Genomic DNA, 22,351 nt, shown 5'->3' on the forward strand with positions numbered 1-22,351 from the left:
CTATCTGACTTGTAAAAGAATTTTTCAGATGTTTTCTTTTTTTTTTTTTTTTTTTTTTTGAGACGGAGTCTCGCTCTGTCACCCAGGCTGGAGTGCAGTGGCCAGATCTCAGCTCACTGCAAGCTCCGCCTCCCGGGTTCACGCCATTCTCCGGCCTCAGCCTCCTGAGTAGCTGGGACTACAGACGCCCGCCACCTCGCCCGGCTAGTTTTTTGTATTTCTTAATAGAGACGGGGTTTCACCATGTTAGCCAGGATGGTCTCGATCTCCTGACCTCGTGATCCGCCCGTCTCGGCCTCCCAAAGTGCTGGGATTACAGGCTTGAGCCACCGCGCCCGGCCTCAGATGTTTTCTTACTTCTTTAAGAATACTATTGAGGCCTCTATTTTCTTAGTACGGAGGTCCAAAGAATCTGGAGAGTTTCTATGTTTCTGAATTTTCAAAATGTCCTTAAGGGTCATCTTAAGCATTACTTTGATCCCAGACATATTTTATATGTGAGATGTAAAAAGTAGAGGTTCTTCTTCAAAGACCTTCCTCCCATCTAATTAGGAATAAATAGTAACTTCTCTTGGAAGCAAAATTTATTCAAAGACCTGTGCTAATATTCTTAAATATCTGCTAGCTGTAATAAAGAAATCAATGTACTTTATGTTCTTAGCTCCCACAATTTAGCCTAAATATATGCCCTGGCATGCTTATACTGGTCCAAGCAAGCATTAGGTCATAGCCTGTTCCTCTTCCTTATTTGAAGGTGTTTTTACCTTTCTCAGCATCCCACAAGTTACTTTCTCCTTCCTTTATTCTCCTCTGCCTTTGTTTCTTTAAAAAGTTCTAAGTTGCTAGCCAATCGGGACAAATACAGAATGTGAGGTCCCGTTCCAGTCAACAGAAACCAGACACAGCTGTAGGGTGGACGCGTCAGGTTATAAATGACCCTGTCTCCTTTGTTTGGTGTACTCTTGTGGGAAAACTGCTGGCGAGTGTACCCTTTCTGCAGAAAGTAAAAAAACTGGCCTTGCTGAGGAAATTAAATTCATGTTCACGTGCTATTTCTTTACGGTACCAGGGAACAAGCAAGCATTCCTGACAGAGACATGCTCAAGACCATACCAAAAACTGAATTTTTCAGAATCAAGACAAGATTCCTAGTTCCTTTTATAAACAATCAGAAACAACTATATTAGTAGCTAAAACACAGGCAATTAGGACCCTAATAATTGATGGGATAATGTGGAAGTGGATGGATTAAAACTGAAATTAAATGAGGGACTAAAGTAGTAGCTGGCTAGAATCAGATAGGAATACTTAGGAAAATGATGAAGAAGTATTTAGAGTAGAAAGACCTGAGTTGGAAAAGTGTGGGTCAGAACAAAGGGAGACAGTCTTGGGAGGTCATAAGTCTGCATATTTACATATTTTATAAATAGAATGTTAGACATCAAAATACAATGACTAGTAACCAGTCTATAGTGATACATTGGGGCTTTCACTTCTAGTTTTAAAATGTGCACAGACATAACTAGAGGTAGAAATGTGAGGCTTAGTAAATTATGTGTTGGGAAAACATTTTTAAGTCCTTAGGTAGAAATCATCATAGAATTGAAGAGCATTTAAAGTTTTACAGTGAAGAGCTTAACTCTCAGAATTAATGAAATACAGTAACTGCACATAGGGGAGCCTGAAATACATAAACATCACTCTCTTGAATAATCTTTAGTAGGGCAAGTTACTACCTTATAGAGCACTTAAAAGCAGCATCAGTATCCATTCATTATCCTTCCTTGACTGCCCTAGGGTATACAGTACTCATCCAGTGAGGAAGCTCTAATGTTTGCTCCATGCTGTTACATTGATTACAATGGGTCTGAGTTGAAAAGTATGCCAGTGGGTATACAACAGAAGAAAAAGATTTAAAGGGTTAATTAACACTGTTCTAAACTGTCCATTAATTTTTCTAAAACTACAACAAAAATGCACATATGCTAAAAAAATTAGAATTAGGTCAAAAAAGCAGTCACTAAATATCATTCATATAAATTTTACAATTAATGTAAGGATATCTACAATCCAGCCATACATATTTGTTAGGAGCATTTGAAGAAGGCCAAATACTTTGGTTTAAAGAAAAATAAATGAAAATACATATAAATGTAATGAACATCTATTTTACAATAGAATTTTGGAGCTAGCAGAGATAATGAAAGTCAAGTAGTCCAATCACTATCTTACAGATATAGAAACTCCAAAAAACTGAAGTTACTTCCCAGAATCATAGTTAGCAGAGATAAAACCAGAAATTCTACTTCTTGACTCCCAGTTAACTGAACATATTTTAAACAAAAGCTTTGCCAAACTGGAGCTCTAGTCTAATGTTAAATTTTCTAAATCTATTAGTGATCAATTAAGTCAAGCATCTGATATTGGTCAGTCCATTACTAAGATCAAAATCTCTCTCAATGGACAAATTTAATATATGTAAATAAGGATTAAGTACTCTGAGAAATAAAGATTGAGCACTCACAAAAATTAAAGATTTAAGGTGGGGTGTGATGGCTTAAGCCTGTAATCTCAGCACTTTGGGAAGCCAAGAGGACTGCTTGAGCCCAGGAGTTCCACACTAGCCTGGGCAATATGGTAAAACTCCATTTCTACAAAAAACTTAAAAATTAGCCAGGTGTGGTGGTGCATGCCTGTAGTCCCAACTACTCAGGAGGCTGAGGCAGGAGGTTTGCTTGAGCCCAGGAGTTTGACGCTGCAGTGAGCTCTGGCCTGGGCAACAGAGTAAGACCCTGACTCAAAAAACAAACAAACAAAACCCCAAAAAAACAAAAGGAGGACTTTACAAGGTCTACATTATCCAACATGTACAAGAAAACCTAGGCATAATTTTAATTTAAAGGTAGACTTTGTTTGATAAACAAAAATGTCTTTATTATATTTCTATGAAACAGATCAATATTTTAATGTTTAATTTTCAGTGATGTAAAGTTCAACTACCATATTGAAAATTTTTTTTCTTAGAGAGATACAGATTGTTTCAATTAATTAAGGGATGAATAATTTGCTGTGCTGACCAATCTGATACATTTGCTTTAAGAGGTGATCTCCTAGAAATAATTTGTCATTCAAGTTCTATGTTGCACCCTTGAAAATAAATTTTATCACATCTGTCAGAACTTGGTAGGAACAAAGTACTCCATCATAGTTCAAAGAAAAAAGATAATCTTCTCTAGAAACAATTTATGAAAAAGTCAGATCCATATTTCATATGTGCCACAAAAGCTCATCAGAGTAATAACCCTCCTTCTCCTGGGTGTTATCCTACCATCTGCTGCTCTATTGCTTATCTTTATTTTGCAACTAATTAACAGCATAATCTTCTAAATTCAGCAAGTTAATTATCATTATTGTGGTCTATGCAGCATCATCAGTCCTCATGAAATCTTGTCTCCCCACCCCCAGAGAACATATGAAAATCAAGTAGGTTGAGAGAGGGTCTGTTTCCTTGGAGTGGGCTCATTAGGTGTTTGCTGATTAGCTCGGCATGAAGAGGCAGGTCAGAAGAATTCTGCTGAACATGAGGTTCCATGCAGGGCCCAACCAAGTTAATGTAGGTTTCTGAACATTTGCCAAGATGCCCTCTGTCAGCTTTCAGTAGAAACCCCCTGCAGAAAACCTACTGGCTACCCACTGTGTGCAAAGATATTTCTCAGTTTGTCACACGTCTTAAAAAAAAAAAAAAGATTCTGGAGGATACTATTTAAATACTTTCCTAAATCTTAAAATCCCCAGATGATTAACATTTTCTTATTCAGAACGGTTGCTTTTTGATTACAAATATTACAAAAGAAAACTGTTTTATTAGAAGAGTAATATGATTTACGTGCTTAGTGACAAACAAAACCCCTAAACCAAAATTTGGTGACAAATAGTCTAATTCTGTAGAAAATTATATCCTGGGAATTTTTCTGTTGTATTAAAAAGTACTAGACAGTCTTTCATTTTTCGGGCCCTATCGACATTTCTTTAACACATTGTTACTTTTCCAAAGGCTTAAAGTTCTTAAAAATTAAAAAACACAAGCTTACTGTGAATTTTTTTTTGTTGTTGTTAGTAGAAAAGAAAGATCTTATTTCAGTATTCACAACACACACAAACACAATGCATACATAATATCTTCCTGGAAAGGCACTGAACATCTGAAAATCAGGGAATTACAAAAGCATCCTTGGCTATGTTAGCATACAAAGTAAATTTCTCTTCAGCTGTAGTGTGCAACTCATTCTTCCATGTTCCAATCCCATTATTCTCTTAAGTTATTTTTAACCACAGGTCATTTTAGCAGAACTACTGCTACAATATACAGCATGTTATTAACAGACTGTGATCACAAAGGTCCATGAAGAATCCTGAAAGGATGATGTTTAAAATACTTTCAAAGACCTGAAAACAACAAAGTACAATCCAACAAAAGCAGTAAAAGAAGAAATTACAAGTTTTAAGGTGGTGGTGGGTTAGGGGGGGCGGTGTGCAAACAGGTGTAGGGTCAGAAAAATCATTTAAGGTGTAACATGAATCTAGGGAATGTGAGCTGGGAACCACTTATTTGGAGAACGTGGACTTGGAGTTCTATATTTAAGGCACGAAAGAATCAAGTTCTGTGACCATTTATTTGGTCATTAAGAAAGCTCTGTGCACTGGGATATGAACCCATCTTCAATATTCTTCAGTTGGGATGACAGAATTGTTTATTTGGTGAGTCTTCTTAAGCCCACTGAAGCTTAAAAAAGTAAACCAATACCACTGACATTTTAATTTCAAACTTTAATTTCAAATAAACTGTAACTATTTGGTATTTTACGTTCTAAAAGTGTCTAATTTGCCAAGCGGAGTAATGTATTTCCCTTGGACTTTAAGTGAAAATGTTTAATTAAGAGATTGACTTGGGCTTGTGATTTTAGTTGTAAGTGCTGAGATAATCTTAAGCAAGCTTCTAAATAATGAATATATAAGAAAACTATGTATCAAAAACTATGTAACAAAACACTGTAAGTTTACTTAAATTTAAGAATTATTAAAGTACTTGAGAAAGTCAGATAATTGAGAATTATTGAGTACACAGCTTTACATGTATATAGCTTAGCGTGTTTAAGATTATACTTTAAGCTCTTTGAAAAGCAATCATTACATAACTATACATGTAAATTGCCTTGAGAACTTAGGAAAGAACTAGGTTTCTAAACTTATAATCTTAATAAATCTTATATTATGCTTTAAAAGTAGTACCTGAATAATCATTAGGTGTACCACTCACCATCAAGGGCATTAAAATCTTCCCCCTCCCCCCAAAAAATATGTAAAATCAAAACCCAAAACAAAATATCTCATTGATAAAATATAATCCTAATTGCTACACATGCTGGAGAAAAAAAAAAAAAACCGTAACGGTCTTCTTAGGAGAACATTCTTTTTTGACTCTCCTGATGGTCACTGAACAACACATTTGCAAGAAAAAATCTCAAAATTTAAGATCATGTCTATTGAATTTCTTAGAACCCAAGAAATGTTTGCCATGTAACAACTGATAGAAATAGTTGTTAAATGATGTTGTTAATATGAAAAGAATATTGAAGTGTGAAATAATTTCTACATAACAAAAAAACCTCAAGTAACCAGAATTCCCTTATCCAGTACACTCACATTTTAAGTTACCAGTTCATGTTACTATACCAGCATAACAATATCTACTGTTTCACAAATGAGCTGAAATAAATAGCTATGATCTATTAGAAAATGAAATAAAGGAAAATAAAATATACCAAAGATGGTAAGTTCCCAAACCACAATGTAATTAAAATATAAATCAATATGAAAAAGATAAATAGAAAAGCCTTGAAATACTTGGAAATTATACAGTGCACTTCTAAATAACTCACAGGTGAAAGAAGAAATCACAGGGGAAATTAAAGAAGTAATGACAATAAAAGCATAGCATATCAAAATTTGTACACAGAGGAAATTTTATAGCTTTAAATGTCTATATTAGAAAAAAAGATTTAAATTGATAATCTAAGCTTCTACTTTAAGAAACCCAAAAAGATAAGCAAATTAAGTTTAAATAATCAGGAGAAAACAAATATTAAAGACAAAAGTAATAGTCAATGGGAGTATAAACATGCCATTAAGAAAAATAAAGGCAAGCTACAGACTAACAGAAAACAGACAGTAGAAATATATGTATCTCTGTCTCTAACAAAAAACCCTTATGTCCAGTATAAATAAAGAATTCCAAGCGAGTACAGAGGCTCACGCCTGTAATCCCAGCACTTTGGGAAGCTGAGGCGGGTGGATCACCTTAGGTCAGGAGTTTGAGACCTGCTTGGCCAACAGTGAAACCCATCCCTAAAAATACAAAAATCAGCTGTGTGTGGTGGTGGGTGGACTGTAACACCAGGTACTAGGAGGCTGAGGCGGGAGAATCACTTACACATAGGACAGGGAGGCTACAGTGAGCCAAGATCGTGCTACTGCACTCTAGCCTGAGTGACAGAGAAAGACTGTCCAAAAAAAAAAAAAAAAGGAATTCCAGCCAGGTGCAGTGGCTCACGCCTGTAATCCCAACACTTTGGGAAGCTGGGGTAGGCAGATTACTTAAGGTCAGAAGTTCGAGACCAGCCTGGCCAACATGGTGAAACATCATCTCTACCAAAAATACAAAAATTAGCTGCATGTGGTGGCGGGAGCCTGTAATCCCAGCTACTCGGGAGGCTGAGGCAGGAAAACTGTGTGAACCCTGGAGGCAGAGGTTGCAGTGAGCTGAGATTGTGCCACTGCACTCCAGCCTGGGAGACAGAGCGAGACTCTGTCTCAAAAATAAATAAATAAATAAAAATAACAATGCAATCATAAAAGCAATTGGCCGGGCACGGTGGCTCTCATGCCTGTAATCCCAGTACTTTGGGAGGCCGAGGAGGGCGGATTGCCTGAGCTCAGGAGTTCAAGACCAGCCTGGGCAACACAGCAATCTTTACAAAAAAATACAAGTAGTCCCAGCTACTTGAGGGGCTAAGGCAGGAGGATCGCTGGAGGCTGAGAGATCCAGGCTGCAGTGTGCCAAGATCATGCCACAACACTCCAGCCTGAGTAACAGAGCCAAACTCCGTCTCAATCAATCAATCAATAAAAGAAAAGCAACACAATTTTTTAAATGGGCAAAAGACCCACAACTAATGTCTGGCCAAAAAGGAAATGGAAATTAAAACTATGAGACACTGCTAAACAGCTCTAGAATGTCTATGATTAAAAAGGCAGGGAAAACTAAATGTTGGCAAGAATGTGGTAACAACTGGAATTCCCATACACTGCTGCTAGGAATGTAAACCTTTGGGTAAAGGTTTAGCAATTTCTTATAAAGTTAAATGTATACCTACTCTCTGACTCAGCAATTCTACTTTTAGCTGTTTAATCAATAAAATGAAAATATATGGCCACGAAAAGAGTTATATAAGAATGTGTATAGTAGCTTTATTCACAATAGCTAAACACTAGAAACCACTGAAGTGTCCATGAACAGGAGAATGGACAAAGAAATTGTGGTATATTCACATACCACTCAGCAATAAAAAGAAGCAAACTATGATCACTCAACAACATGGATAAATCTGAGACATGCTGAGCTGGACATAAGAGTATAAAGTGACTATATGAAATTCTATAATTCATCTATGGTTACAAACATCAGAATAGACGGAGTGGACTGATGGGAAAGAGAGAAACTTTTGGTTACAAACATCAGAATAGATGGAGTGGACTGATGGGAAACAGAGAAACTTTTATTCTTTTTAATTTAATTTCCTGATGACCTAAAAGAAACAGTTATTTAGGTTAAGTATAAAGTTCAAGAGTTTCTAAAAATATGGCCTACTCTTGCAGGCAAAGGTATTTCTTAAAATTGGATTTGTTCCTTTTGAATTAATTTATAGAAAAAAGTACAATTAATATGTAAAAATATTTTTAGATGCAGTACACAATAACAGGATCTCCTTTTAACATCTATATCTGTTCTACTCAGTTCCCACTGCAGGGTAAATTAAATTGAATTTTTCATCAATACAGTATACTAAAATGGGAAGTGCAAAAAATGCCCCTGGTGAAGCTCTTCTGCTATCAAGTGAAGAAGATTCATCTTAGTATTTCCAAAGCTCTGACCTGAACATACTACGATGTGAAAAATTTCCTCCTTGGGTTTTTAGGGTCTTCTCTGACAATTAATAACCATCTAATTTTTATACTCTTGAATGAACCAACTGTTGTTCATTCAGATAATATGTAAGTTTTATTGCTAAAACGGGTGTCCTGTGCAAATTTCTGACTGATTGTCTGCACTAATGGAGAATAGTAGTAAAAATTTTTCAGGCCGGGTGCGGTGGCTCACGCCTGTAATCCCAACACTTTGGGAGGCTGAGGCGGCGGGATCACGAGGTCAGGATTTAGAGACCAGTCTGACCCAACATGGTAAAACCCCGTCTCTACTAAAAATACAAAAATCAGCCAGGCATGATGGTGCAACACCTGTAATCCCAGCTACTCAAGAGGCTGAGGCAGGAGAATTGCTTGAACCCGGGAGGTGGAGGTTGCAGGGAGCTGAGATTGCACCACTGTACTCCAGACTGGGCGACAGAGTGACTTCATCTCAAAAAAAAAAAAAAAAAATTCAGCTTTGCAATATGTTTTAGCATGTAAAAATTTGTATTTAGTATAGTGCCTAGCAAATAACTGAAGCAAACAGAGGGTGTCTAATAACTACTAATCTACTGATTACCTAAAGATACATTAATTGCTGTTATTAGCCCTATTATGATATAGAACATTAACATCTACCCAATTGATGTTATTAATTAACTGACATTATTGTATTATAACACAGCAAGGAGAATTATGCTGATTTTTATTTTATTTTATTTTTGAGACAGAGCCTCACTCTGTCACCTAGGCTGGAGCAATAGTGCGATCCTGGCCCACTGCAACTTCAGCCTCCGGTGTTCAAGCAAATTCTTGTGCCTCAGTCACCCGAATAGCTGAGATTACAGGGTGTGTGCCACACGCTCGGCTAAATTTTGTATTTTTAGTAGAGACGGGGTTTCACCATGTTGGCCAGGCTGGTCTTGAACTCCTTACCTCAGATGATCTGCCCACCTCAGCCTCCCAAAGTGCTTGGGATTACAGGTGTGAGCCACCGCACCTGGGCCTGATTTTAAAAAATAGAAGCGTCAAATCTTCTACTAAGAAAATTAGGAAGTTTATAGGATTTAGGGTTAAGAAGTACCCCAGAAACCAAAGCTTAATCCTTTTATTTTACAGGTGAGGAAATGTAATGTCAGGAAAGTTAAAGTTGCTTAATTAAAGGTAGTGAATAGTGGAATTAGGATTAAAATTAAAATATACATCTAAACATTAATTTAATAGCATCTAAACAGCACAACAGAAAAAAATGGTTTTCTTTATATGTATCATGTTTGCTCACTTGTACACTATTTCAGAATTCTTTTTAATACTGTTAAAACCACTCATCATTATTAGCAGCACTGCCTTCAGATGATCACATCTAGTTTCAGATGTAATACTCCTATTTTCCACTAGGAGGAGAAAAAGCCACAGGCAAAAGCCAGACAAACCACAAGTGATGAGAAACAGAGCTTCTAATCTACCCACTTATTTTTTAAAGTATCACTAACTACTCACTACGCTAAAGGAAGATTTCTTTTTTCAAATGTTGTGGTTCGCCTATAGTATAAAACAGTCCATATCTTAATAAAAATGTGATCTAAATTGTATATCTGAAGCAGGGTTTAGTGAAAACATTAATTCAAAACAGCTTCAAGCAACGTACAAAATCTGGCTTACCATTTTTGCTTCCGACTGTACTGGTTGGGGAGAGGAAGGACCCGGGATTCCTGGAACACTAGGCACCATGGTGACTGGTCGAACGAGCTAAGCATAAGATAAGGAAAAATAATTGCTAGACAATATATTCAAAATGAGATTTGTACTTTACCGCTGTTACAATAATTTGAGACTTTAAGAATCAGAACATTGTAAATTTATCACTAGCTGATTTTATCTCTATACCAAATCCTTATTTGGTCTTATATCCTGACTTATCCTTCAAAAGTTGTCAATTTCTGAGACATGTGCTTTCCTAATCTTCAGTTTTTACAATTTCTTTCTTAATGGTCCCTGTTAGAAATTCATAATAGTCAAAGTGATTAATGCAAAAATTCTCAAAGATATGTCAAACGTCCATTTTGAATCTGAAAGGAAGAATGTCAAAACTTGTGACACTTAGGCATAAAAAATAATTTCAGCAAAGAACTTAGATTTTCTAAAAAATGAATTTTCTTATACATACCACGTAATAACAAATAACACACTGTAATAATTTCTCAAATAATACGTAGCAGGTTTTACCATTTTGGTTTTTTCCTTTTTTTTCTTAAACCTAACACTGAGTGAACACAGTTACTGTATAAATAAAGCTTATCTTTTCTTTCATTTCAGGTTGCTTTCATCACTAAGTACACGTAACAGGATAATAAGAATCTCAAATACAAGGCAAGAATGTTTCCCTCCTCAAAAAAATATCCTCAGTAAAGAGGAAGCAGATACCTTATATCTGAGTCCTCACAGTCTCTCAAATAATGTATTTTGAACAACAAAGTTCTTTTTAAAGAAGGCACATTATCTTGAAATTACCTCAATCAATGCAATTTTGGATAGTTCAAAAGATCACCTGTAAGAATCAGTTAATTAAAAAAGATATAAATATCAAACATTAATCCTAGTAATATTCTTAGGGGTAATCTCAACAAGAGTGTTGGAATGTTTATTATAAGCTTTTTAAAATAATTTTTATTTTTATTGTTTTTCAGACAGGGTCTTACTTTGTTGCCGCGCCTGGAATGCAGCAGTGCAACCTCGGCTAACTACAGTCTCAACCTCCAGGCTCAAGTGATCCTCCCACCTCAGTCTTCTACAGTTGCTTCCACCACAACTGGCTAATTTGTGTTTATTTTTTGTAGAGATGGGGTTTTGCCATGGGATTTTCATTTTTAGATGAAAATGAAAATAATGTGTTCTGGAAACTGTGCTAGATGTCTCAAAAAGTGGTTCTCAGGATGAAAACTTGAATGTCAAAGACATAAATGAAGAGTTTGTTTGAATAAAACTGTTTTATGAAATATAATTAAGAAAAAAGCAATTTTCTAACACACATTCCAAACAATGTGTTTTTAAATGTTCATTAAACTATTACTTTTTTTTTTTTTTTTGACTTGGGGTCTTGCCCTGTCATCCAGGCAGGATCCATAGCTCACTGCAGTCTCAAACGCCTGGGGTCATGCAATCCTCCTACCTCGGCGGCCCAATATGCTAGGATTACAACAGGCATGAGTCGCTATGCCTGGCCAAACTATTACATATTATAAGTAGACAGTTAACTATTCTGTCTATGTCTTTCAAAATTTATATATTTAACACACTCCACAAAAAACTTTTTTGGGGGATCTTTTCACAGGGAAAGTGAAAGATTATTTTGCTAGAACATTTCGATTTTAATATGATTGGGCTATCAAAGATTCTGCAAACCCTACTTGACCACAAAAATTCAGAGTGTGTCTTTATAAACAATTTCCATACTAATAGAAATACCACAGAGTTATCTGACAAGTATTCTAGAATAAATATCTTTCTAAAATTTGAAATCTGTGTTAATATTTGAATGCTACAAGCCCAGTCAAATTGAAATGGGTTGAAGAAGATCTCAGTATAAAAAAAAATAAGATTTTGGGTAGAAGAAAATATAGCTATACTTTGAATGGTATATGCTATTACAATGATAACAAATAAATACTATCAACTGCTAATCAATATTATGTTAAATTCAATTTCATAAGCCAGTCAAACAGTCAACTTTATTTTCTGACTACAAAGATCAGTTCTGCGATAGAGATTTAAATAGTCTAACTTTCTTACTGGGACTGCAGCTGGAACATGCACATTAGAACTTGTAATTGATGCAGGAATAGCAACAGGCATGGTTTGTCCATTAGGAAGATGTAACAGAAGAGGAAATGGGCCTGGTACAGGGCTAAGAGAAACAAAAGAAGAGAAATTTTAAAAAAGAGATTCATACCAACTGTATCTTAAAAATACAACAGTATTTTTACTCCTATAATCATATCATTTAAAAATACAATTTCTAACCAAAGCAAAGCAAACGGCAAAATTTATTTTTAATTGCATCTTAAATGCATAACCTGTGTAGCAGTATTAAAAAGAAGAGAAAAGTTATGGATTTACTTGGGACAATCTCTAATTTGTAAAATGAGAAAAATTCTCATCAGATAGTTCTTGGGAGCTACCAGTAAGAACTGAAAGAAATGGAATCTGGTGATGGAGTAGTTTTATATTTTGAGTGAAACAGCATGAAAACAAGACTATCTTAAATTCGCATTCTATATTTATTTTTAGTTGTATTTATCTTCCACTCTATTAGTTAATATTTATATTAAAGAAGACTACGCAAGTACTTTTTCCAAAATTCGAAGCATGCACACACATACAAAACTAAGATCTTGGTTTGAATAATCAAATGTCTTAGGAAAAATCATAACAAAACAAACTTAGTTCATGTACATGTTCAATGATTGGCCTGAATCACTTACACAATTGGCCTGTTAGAGGATGGTGCCTGGGTGATTACGGTACTTGAGGTTGGTGAAGGTACTGCCTGCTGAATAATTACACTTGAGTCAGAACTTGTAAGCAGCACATTGGGAACCTGTAATGATGCTGGACGAACAATAGCTGATGTGGGCTGTGCAGTTTGTGCCAATGGTACTTCCTATTTAACAATGAGATCAAGAAAGGGTGGCATTTAAAAATACAAATCAATTCACATACCTTAGTGAACAGAATATAACACACTTCTAAAAGCATCTACAGAATAACAACTGCTCAAAGCAAATTAATATTTAAATTAATTCAAAGAACATTTTAGAACAGCTGTAAGGATTCAAATGCAATGTTCAATTAATATTTTACTTTTAAAAAGATGGTTTCTTTTTTTTTCAGTACAACTTGTTTTCCTGTCAATCCAGAAATAAGTTAGACTAGGCAACTTGGCTATGATACCAAGAGAATTTTAATAAAAAATAAAAATATAATCCATTCTCAGAGAATCACAGAACTTAAAATCCAGAAGGGATTGTTTAGTTTCCCCTCCCTCATTATACTGTATAAAGAGGAAACAGGTCCAGTGAGGCTGTGTTATGGCTGATACAAATTAAGTAACAGAAATAAGAATTTTTAGATACAATACAATACAAATAATTATTAATTTCAGTTAGCTACCTCATCTATATCAATAATTTCTCAATATCAAAAGGCCATGTAATACTGATATCTTGAATATAAAATAAATAATTACTGGAGTGAACTCTTTCAAATTAGGAAAACAGAATTTGTCAGCCAAGACCTTAAAGATGGCATTTCCTCTGGCTTTACAGATTAGAGAACAAAAAGTTTTAAAAGATTTTACCCAGAATTCCTTAAATAAGTCAGTGTATACATTGGGTCTATTGTGTTTTATGAATTGGCCTGTATGGTGCCACTTATCATCAAAATCTTATTAAGCTACATAGGAAGGATAAACTAGTACTATTGTAACTTCATTTATTCAATAAGTTGAGAACTTAAGCTCTCAAAGACTAGTGGGAAGAGAATAAATAAGTAAAACAAACAACAAAATTTCAGATTGTAGTAAATCTTAAGTGTTACAGAATAATATGTGCAATGTAACAAAGGGTGAAAGATTAGCTGAGGGTAAGGAAGAGTCAGTTAATTTAGATAGCATAGTAAGAATAGGTGAGCTTCTTTGCAAAAACAGCATTTGAACTGACGATGAAAGGGTAAGGAGGAGAGCATTTCATTGTAGGGACAAGGAAGCAATACCACATGTCATGTCCTGAGGTAAGAAAAAGCTTCAAATATTTGATGAACACAAGAGAGAGGCATGAGGTGAGGATAGATGCGTAGACAAGCCCAGATAAAAGAGGACTTATGCCAAGGAGTGTGAAGTATTTTAAATACAATGGTAGACCACTGAAAGATTTTAAGCAGGTGACATGTTTAATGTATTAAAAGTCATCTTATAGAAAATGGATTGGAGGTAGAAGCAGGAAGACCAGTTAGAAGGTAACTGTTAATAATCCAAACAAAAGATAATGATGGTTTGGGCTTAAGTGGTGTCACTGAACACAGACATAGAGGATGAGATTCAGGTCTGATAAAATATGCTATTAGTTTCAGTGTAAAAGAAAAGAATAAATAAAGGATGATCCCTAAATTCTCAGCTAGAACAACTAAATGGGTGGAGAAAATTTACTGAGATGGGGAAAACTGGGGGAAGAATCAAGGACTCTGATTTTGACCTATTACGTTTAAGATGTCTATTAGACATAGAAAAGGTGATGTCAAGATGGAGTTGGATATAAATATGGCAATCTGGTGAGATACCTATGCCTATAGAAATTTGGGAGTCATCAGTATGTAGATGTTTATTAAAGTTATGGGTCTGGATGAGATCACCTAGGAAGAAAATCAAGAAAGAAGAAGAGCTCCTAGGCCAGGCGCGGTGGCTCAAGCCTGTAATCCCAGCATTTTGGGAGGCCGAGACGGGCGAATCACAAGGTCAGGAGATCGAGACCATCCTGGCTAACCCGGTGAAACCCCGTCTCTACTAAAAAATACAAAAAACTAGCCGGGCGAGGTGGCGGGCGCCTATAGTCCCAGCTACTCGGGAGGCTGAGGCAGGAGAATGGCGTGAACCCGGGAGGCGGAGCTTGCAGTGAGCGGAGATCTGGCCACTGCACTCCAGCCTGGGTGACTGAGCGAGACTCTGTCTCAAAAAAAAAAAAAAAAAAAAAAGAAGAAGAGCTCCAGATTTTTTTTTTTTTAATCAATTTCATATGGTATACCTTGCTCAAGGAGGGCCTAATGACTGGGGAATGCAGAAAGAAGGAATACTCCTAAAAGATGCTGGAGCAGCCATGAACAATGAAAAACTGTTAAGTGTGAAAAGAATGAAATGCTCTTTAGGAAAAAAGATTTATATCAGAGATTTAAAAAGCATTTCTAATAACTGTGATAATGTGAAAACAACCTTTATGTCCAAAAAGAACAAGATAACATAATACATATCATATAATAAAATAAAGTACAACCATTTTGGGGAAATCTCTAATGACATGGGAAAATATTCATCAATACTGAGCGTCTAAAGCACAATATAAAACAAAGCTAGGATCTTTGTATCCATCTATCCTTCTATTTATTCACTTATATATTTGTACCTATAAATGTATATATCTAGGAAAAATGTTTCAAGATAGTAATCTTATTCAATTATGTGCTAATAGGTGATTTTGGTTTTCTTTTCATTTTTCTGTATTCCTAGAGAAGAAGGAGAATGTACTTTTAAAATCAGAAAAAGAAACTGCAAAAAAAAAAAAAAGCATTTATTCTTAGCCAAAAAGTTATTTTTTCTGTATTTCCTTATTTCTAGCTCCTCCGCCATGACAGAAGTCCATTAATAAGTATGGTTTTAGAATAACAATCTAAAAAAGAATATTGCCTCTTCGCTCTGTCCTGCATGGTACTCCCAAATAAATATGTGCTTATACTATGTGCTTGTGAACAAAAGAGTGATCAAGAAGTTCCCATAATAATGTTACTCAAAACACAACTGTAGCCCAGGTGGTCCCAGATTATCTTGGTATTCAAGCTAGTATCATCATCCTCCTAATTGCACTTACAAAGATCCACTGCTAAGATTGGGTAACTAGTCCCTTAATCCTGTAAAAGTCTAAAAAACCATTGTTCAAATAATTTTTTGAATAGATTCTTAATTAAGCTGTTACTGTATAAAAGTAGCTAAATATAAAATAGCAAAACCCAGAAAAATTAAGTTAAATTTATACATTCATAAATCTTTTAAAAATAAGTTTCATCTAACATGACTGTTCTCCCCTATAATTTTTCTGTGTACAATAAAACTGCAGTCTTCTTACCCTGAAATATCTGAGTATTGACAGGCTTTCACATATAAAACTATTGCAAGCTGACATAGAATTTAATACATTAACATTTTGTGGAGATTAACTAGTAAACTTTATTTGGGTACTGTTCTTCCCCCTTAGTTTGTATTTCTAAAAATTTCTAACCTTTTCATCACTGGTAGTAGACTCTGGGTGAGGTAAAGGACTATCCTGGTGAGTTGTTTCTACAACAGAAGGTTCCTCAATTTTGCTTCTTATGATAGGTGTTGCAAGAGGGGATAAATCTAGAGGCATCTATAATTCAAATAATAAGGAAAAGGTTACAAGTTCAAAAACAGTATGTCTAAATTTAAAAAGCAGGAAGTATAAACTATGATTACTTTTCTGTCAGAAGTACTCTTTAAATTTCATGGGTACAACATACTTTTTTAATGTCGTCTTCTGAAGCTTTCTTGAATTCATTCTCAAATGGACTTGCCAACTCATTAAACAAACCCACTTCTTCACAGTTTTTCAAGAATCTTGTTGGTGTTGGGGTCTGATCTGAAATAAATGTCAAGAAGTAATCATGCATATTTAAATATGTTAAGACTCTAAAATATAGCTACTAAGTTAACAAATTAGCAGGACTGGTTCAGTCAGTTGTTAATTCTCTCTTTGGAAAGACCTCTTCCTTTAAAGCAAACAAAATTTGGTTAAATTTTTGCTGTACTTCATATTTCCTCCAATTTTAAGAACTATGAAAGTAGGAAAGAAGTCCTTTTTGCTCCTTAGTCCACTGCTTCTCTTTGAGCAGAATGGCATAAACATCCTCTACTCAAGAGATAAACTACTATTATCTAACACAGTATAAAGAATTTTACAAAATTTACATTATTAAAAACTACAATTATTTAAATAAATGAAATTTGGGGAAAACTAGGATAAGAGCATATATATCTGCTTTAACTTGGTTCTTCCACTAGTTGTTCATACGCTATATGAAAGCAAACTAAGATAAAAGAGAATCTTTATTAGGCAGATAAAAATATTGTAAGAAAGAAAAAAAAAAGTTAAAACAGCCCTAAAACAACAAACCCTCTTTTTGCCACTATCTACTGAAACTAATTTTCTAATTAAATGTATTTTACAAGCTAGATACAAGGGGTATGTGTGAGTCACATGCCTCCAGAATGTTCTAGCTTAATTCCTAGGGAGTAAAGAAATAGTTCACTCTATTTTCTTACAACATGAAACATTTCAACTTTACTCGAATATGTACTCCTACCATGTACATTAACATATGTACTCAGTGTTCATGTATAGGCTACAAAAAATGCCAGATAAGATTTACACTGAATGAAAAGAAACTTATAAATTCTGCCTATTTAGTGTTATTATTTTCAAGGGTGTCTATTCATATTGATTAGAGTTGGTAGCACATTCAAATTCTATTCACATTTAATATATTTTAGAGCACCAATTTTACAGGCTATAGCAGGGATCTAGCCTAAGTGAAATAAAAGTACTCTTCTAAGGAAGACTCTTCGTTTAAGAGAAAATACTCATAATTTCTTTTGTAAGATTAAAATTTACATATTTGTTAACCATTATATCCCCACAGAGGGCATTACTTACTATTTTATCTTTGCCCCCAACATGTATACCTAGAGTACTAGTATTTTTACTATGTACAAATATATTTAACACTAAAATGACCCACTTGTAATACGTAACTAGACAAAATGCAGGCCTGTCTCAGGCGCTGTTAGTAATATCAGAATTACTAGAAGGACTCAATTATATCATAATTTTACTAGTTTCTAGCCTATCCTTTAATTCCCACCTCCCAAAAGATCTCAAAAATCACATTATAGTAAGTAAAGTACATACATTAGCTTAAGTCCATCATGACTAAATTAGTAGGTCAAATCTAAATTTGACTCCTGTTCATACCCAAGGGTTTGTCTACCTAAGTTCATTAGAAGGCTCTGAAACTACATTAAAGGGAGGGAAAAAAAATCTTAAAAAAATAAAATACATAAGCATAAGTCACTTTTATCAATGATCACTGGAACTATCAGACTTGAGAAAAGTCAACATAGGCACAATCATTGAACATGCACATTGCATATGGCTACCGATCACCAAAACTATACCACACATATCATGCATTTTATTTACATGGTAATGTTAACCTATTCATCTCAACATATGTTAGTGAAAACAAAAAAGGTCAAGTACTGTGTTTGAATGTGCTCTACTTTTCTACTGCATTAAATGTGATCAGACAGGAAAGTAATTTCTAGAAACCAATTTCAAAACATATTTGAGCTAAAAAGTTACACACAGAGAGAGATTGTGCTAAGGCAGAAAGTTTCAGAGAAACAAAGAGCTTCATGCCTAGGACAGTGAACTTTCCAGGTTGTTACTATTTTGCTTGTTTGGTTCGTTTTGTTCTAGATCTTAGTATCTAATGTAAAATACTCCAAAAAAAAAAAAAAAAAAAAAGAGCATATCTCACTCTTCTCTGTTTTTTACTTATGGAACTTAGGATATGTTGGAAGTTCCCCTACATTTTTCCTACATATATTGTTTTTGATAAATTAACTTTCTGTTACCTTTAATTTCTTCATTACAAAAATTTCAATACTGAAAGTAGAGGGAAAACCACCAAATATTTGCTTTATTATCTATCCAAAACATTGCATAGAACAATTTGGGCTCTATAATGATGAATAATTTAAAAGTATTATAATTTGGGTATAATTCCAGACTTACATGATATATAACAAGCTTTACAAGAGAAAAGAAAAATCGAGTTAATTTGAATATTTATATGTAAATCTGTGATGACATAAAAGATCTGAAATGTATACAGTTTTATCACAACACTTATAAAATATACCAAAAAATTAGCAAAATTATACATGACATGTATGTATATATACATAGATGTGTGTGTATATATTTCAATACCAAAAAAGAGCAGCTAATACAGCATAGAATGACAATCAACCAATGTATGAACTGGGTTTCTCTTTTCACATACTGTGAAAAATAATCATCTGCTTAGGTGATACTGTACGTTTCATAGTATCAACACACAAAAACTGCATTGACTGAATTTAGAGCCTCTTTACTGAGAATATTTTACTAATACAAATGTTTAGTCTGAAAAGAAATATAAACAACTCTAATGAACAAGTCTGCTCACTGTTCTTTCTCCAACAGGAGAAGCTTGGTCATTTTCTATCTTCACACAGCCTTGTAAGTCAGTTGTACAAGATAGCTAAAAGAAATGCTGACTAAATACCATGTTAGTTCAATTATTAGTTAAATGTAAAATTTGTAGATGGTATGAATGTTCCCAGAATTCTAATGAACTTCCACAAAATCGACATTGGAATCTAAATTTGAAAACTACACGAAAAAGTGAAATGAATGGTCAGAAGGAAACATGAAAATGTAATGGGTAAAATACATGTTGCCAACATTTACTATAATGAAGTCATTGGAATATCACCAGACTATATTATTTACAGAGAATACACAAAAATTGTGCACATTCCAGGTGAAATATGTATATAAGCTATTAATAAAAGCATATACTAACCAGCCACAATGACACTGTCATTACGTGCTGGACCAAATTTCAGTGTCATCTCATGTTTATGTTTATGGACAGCCAAATGATCCTCGTTGGTAAAACGCTGTGGCAAAAAGTTTTAAAATATAGTTAAGATTTTCAATTTGATCAAATAAGTAAAATGATTAGGAAATTCATTTCCACAACATGTAAAACCACCATTAACAGTGAAATAGCAGTTTTTAAACTATAAAAGAATCCGTTGTTAGTAGATAAGCATACTAGATTGCAAACAATCACAGAGAAACCCATTACTCAAGAATAAGCAATACTGACACACTGCTAGGTCACATAACTCATTTGAGAGCATTTAAAAATAAAATCTGAGGCAAAGAAACTTTACATAAATTTCATTTGGATACTAAAAATAGACCACCATTAATCTGTCCTATGATAGTAGAAACTATACTCCGTGGTACAATGACTTTTCAAGTACTGTAGTATTAATATTTACCTAGACTTAAGGTTACTTACCACTTTTTAAAAGAGAATTTTCTTATAAAAGTATTACGCCTGGACAAAATTAAGAAATAAATCTGATTTTCATGTTACCACATAAAAAAGAATGCCTTTGTTTTAATCCAGCAAAGAAATAGCAACCAGTACAATAACAAAGCAGCTCATTTTAAAATAAGAATTTTTAAAGTACCCAAAATAATTTTTTCATGAGAGTTCTTACATAAAAATGGAGCAAAATTATTTTTAAAACATTTTATTTTTAAAGTTATCCATCATATATTTTCCTACCTCTAACTTGGATAAGTTTTGCATGCCAAAGGTAACATTTATGATTATAACACAATAAATACATTGTTTATCTCTGATGTCTGAACATCAACCTTTTTGAAGATGCTCATTAAGCAATATTTATAACTGAAAATAGGGAGCTTTTTGTTATTTCAAAGCAGTAATTTTAAAACGCTAAGTTAACAGATCTCAATTCATTCTTTATAACCTTAGAAGTGAGGATGTTAAAATATATATACTTGAACTTGGTTTGCCCAAACCATCAAAATGAATTCCATTTCTTGTGGTCTCCTTCCTCTACCCAATTCACTACATACTTTCATGCAACTAATAATAGTAGCTTTAGGGTTACCTTAAACACAATGTAAAAGAATGAAACATTTTTAACATTTTAACATCTTTGGCCCAGCCTACTATCCCTCTGCCTGTAGAGGTAAAAACCACCTCATATGTGCCCCAGTTATGTGTTGCACAATGCCTTGGTTATAGCACCTATCATATTTTCATATGTCTGTCCTTTTAAGTAGGCTGAGCTCCTACTGTGGTCCCCCAAACTTAACATACAGTAAGTGCTCAATAAATGCTAATTGAAAGAATGAATTCATTACAATAAAACAGGCGAATCTTAAAGATCAGTCTGAGGGGGTTAAAAAAGACCGTAAACCACTGTTCATTAAGGTGAATTCAACTTCAGTTTAATCTGGCTACATTTTATCACTTAGTCTTTGGATTACTTCACACACCAACGGAAAACTACTATTTTATAACCTCTCTTCAGAACCTGCCTGTATTACCACTGAAGGAGAGTGTTCAGATGCAACACTTCCATTACTTGACTTACTCATTCACTCTTCAGACATTTACTGGGCACCAACCATAGGCACTAGGACCACAATTGAACTTTTCCCCACCCAGGTACTATCTTCCTATTACTTTATCATTATAAGAATCTCTCCCAATTTTGGGGAAATAAGAAACAGTGGTACTTTTGACAGACTGCTGAATAACACAGTTCTCAGAGAATGAACATATCTGCAGAGTGTATTGACATTAATATTTTACACTTTTTCTTTGTATTGCTGTTTTATATGTATGTGTCTTACATCCTACATTAAAAGCATCTGAAAGTAAGATTTACTTTATGTTCCAAAGAACCTCATAATGTGGCTTTTCCACTAAAGGCAATCATTAAACATTTGTGAATGAATGCATTTCGCTGCAGGTCCCAGATTTTAAAACTGCAAAGTCAACAAATTAATAGATAAGAAGTTGGAATGTTGTTGCCAAGGAATTTTATTCTACCAATTTTCTTTGCTTGGATTAGTTTGACCACAAATATTCAAATCAAAGAACTGTAGAATAAATAACACTGTGTTCGTACAAAACATATGAAATTCTAAGTTCAATCCTAAGTGAAAGGAAGTGGCCAGAAGGAACCTAACAAATATTTAGGATCATATGAATATTAAAAGGGAGAATGCAACCAATATGTATTTATAAACTCTCATATAAGATCCACAGATCAAATTTGTCTAACTGCAATTTACAAAGGGATTACTGATCCTATAACAGTATTAATTATATACAGTGACAGCAACACCGCAAAGGTATTTGTCAAAATACAAAAACACTGCAAAGGATAAAATACACTGGCACTTGATACAGATGAATTTGACCTTGGTTATCTGAGAAAATTTATTATTTTTAACAAGAAACTTAAAAAGACAGTGTGAAAAAGCAATCTTGTGAAAAGGCACTCACCAGAAGTTTAATATGAAAGAAATGCATTATTTATTTATTTATAAGGTAGCTACAAGCTAAATTTTTTTTTTTTTACAGAATCTATATGAATTGCCTT

At 34.2% G+C, this 22,351-nt stretch overlaps 1 protein-coding gene across 4 annotated transcripts in view; it reads right to left on the reverse strand.

Moving 5' to 3' along the window:
• Positions 1–22,351, reverse strand: part of ATF2 (activating transcription factor 2) — a 92,472-nt gene that overhangs the window by 26,464 nt on the left and 43,657 nt on the right. For 2 of the 4 annotated variants that reach the window (XR_003122200.1, XM_025405363.1), the window contains exons 5-10: positions 19,714–19,810; positions 16,543–16,661; positions 16,284–16,412; positions 12,726–12,904; positions 12,034–12,148; positions 9,907–9,993 (exon numbers count right to left, since the gene is read on the reverse strand). Coding sequence is in view for 3 of the 4 variants with exons in the window: in XM_025405363.1 (XP_025261148.1) it covers positions 9,907–9,993; positions 12,034–12,148; positions 12,726–12,904; positions 16,284–16,412; positions 16,543–16,661; positions 19,714–19,810 (726 nt within the window). In the remaining variant the exon portion in view is untranslated. The remainder of the gene's footprint in view (positions 1–9,906; positions 9,994–12,033; positions 12,149–12,725; positions 12,905–16,283; positions 16,413–16,542; positions 16,662–19,713; positions 19,811–22,351) is intronic. The other 2 variants (XM_025405364.1, XM_025405365.1) reach the window with 1 other exon arrangement.

The sequence above is a fragment of the Theropithecus gelada genome, chromosome 12, assembly GCF_003255815.1.
Source record: "Theropithecus gelada isolate Dixy chromosome 12, Tgel_1.0, whole genome shotgun sequence".
Lineage (NCBI taxonomy): Eukaryota > Metazoa > Chordata > Mammalia > Primates > Cercopithecidae > Theropithecus > Theropithecus gelada.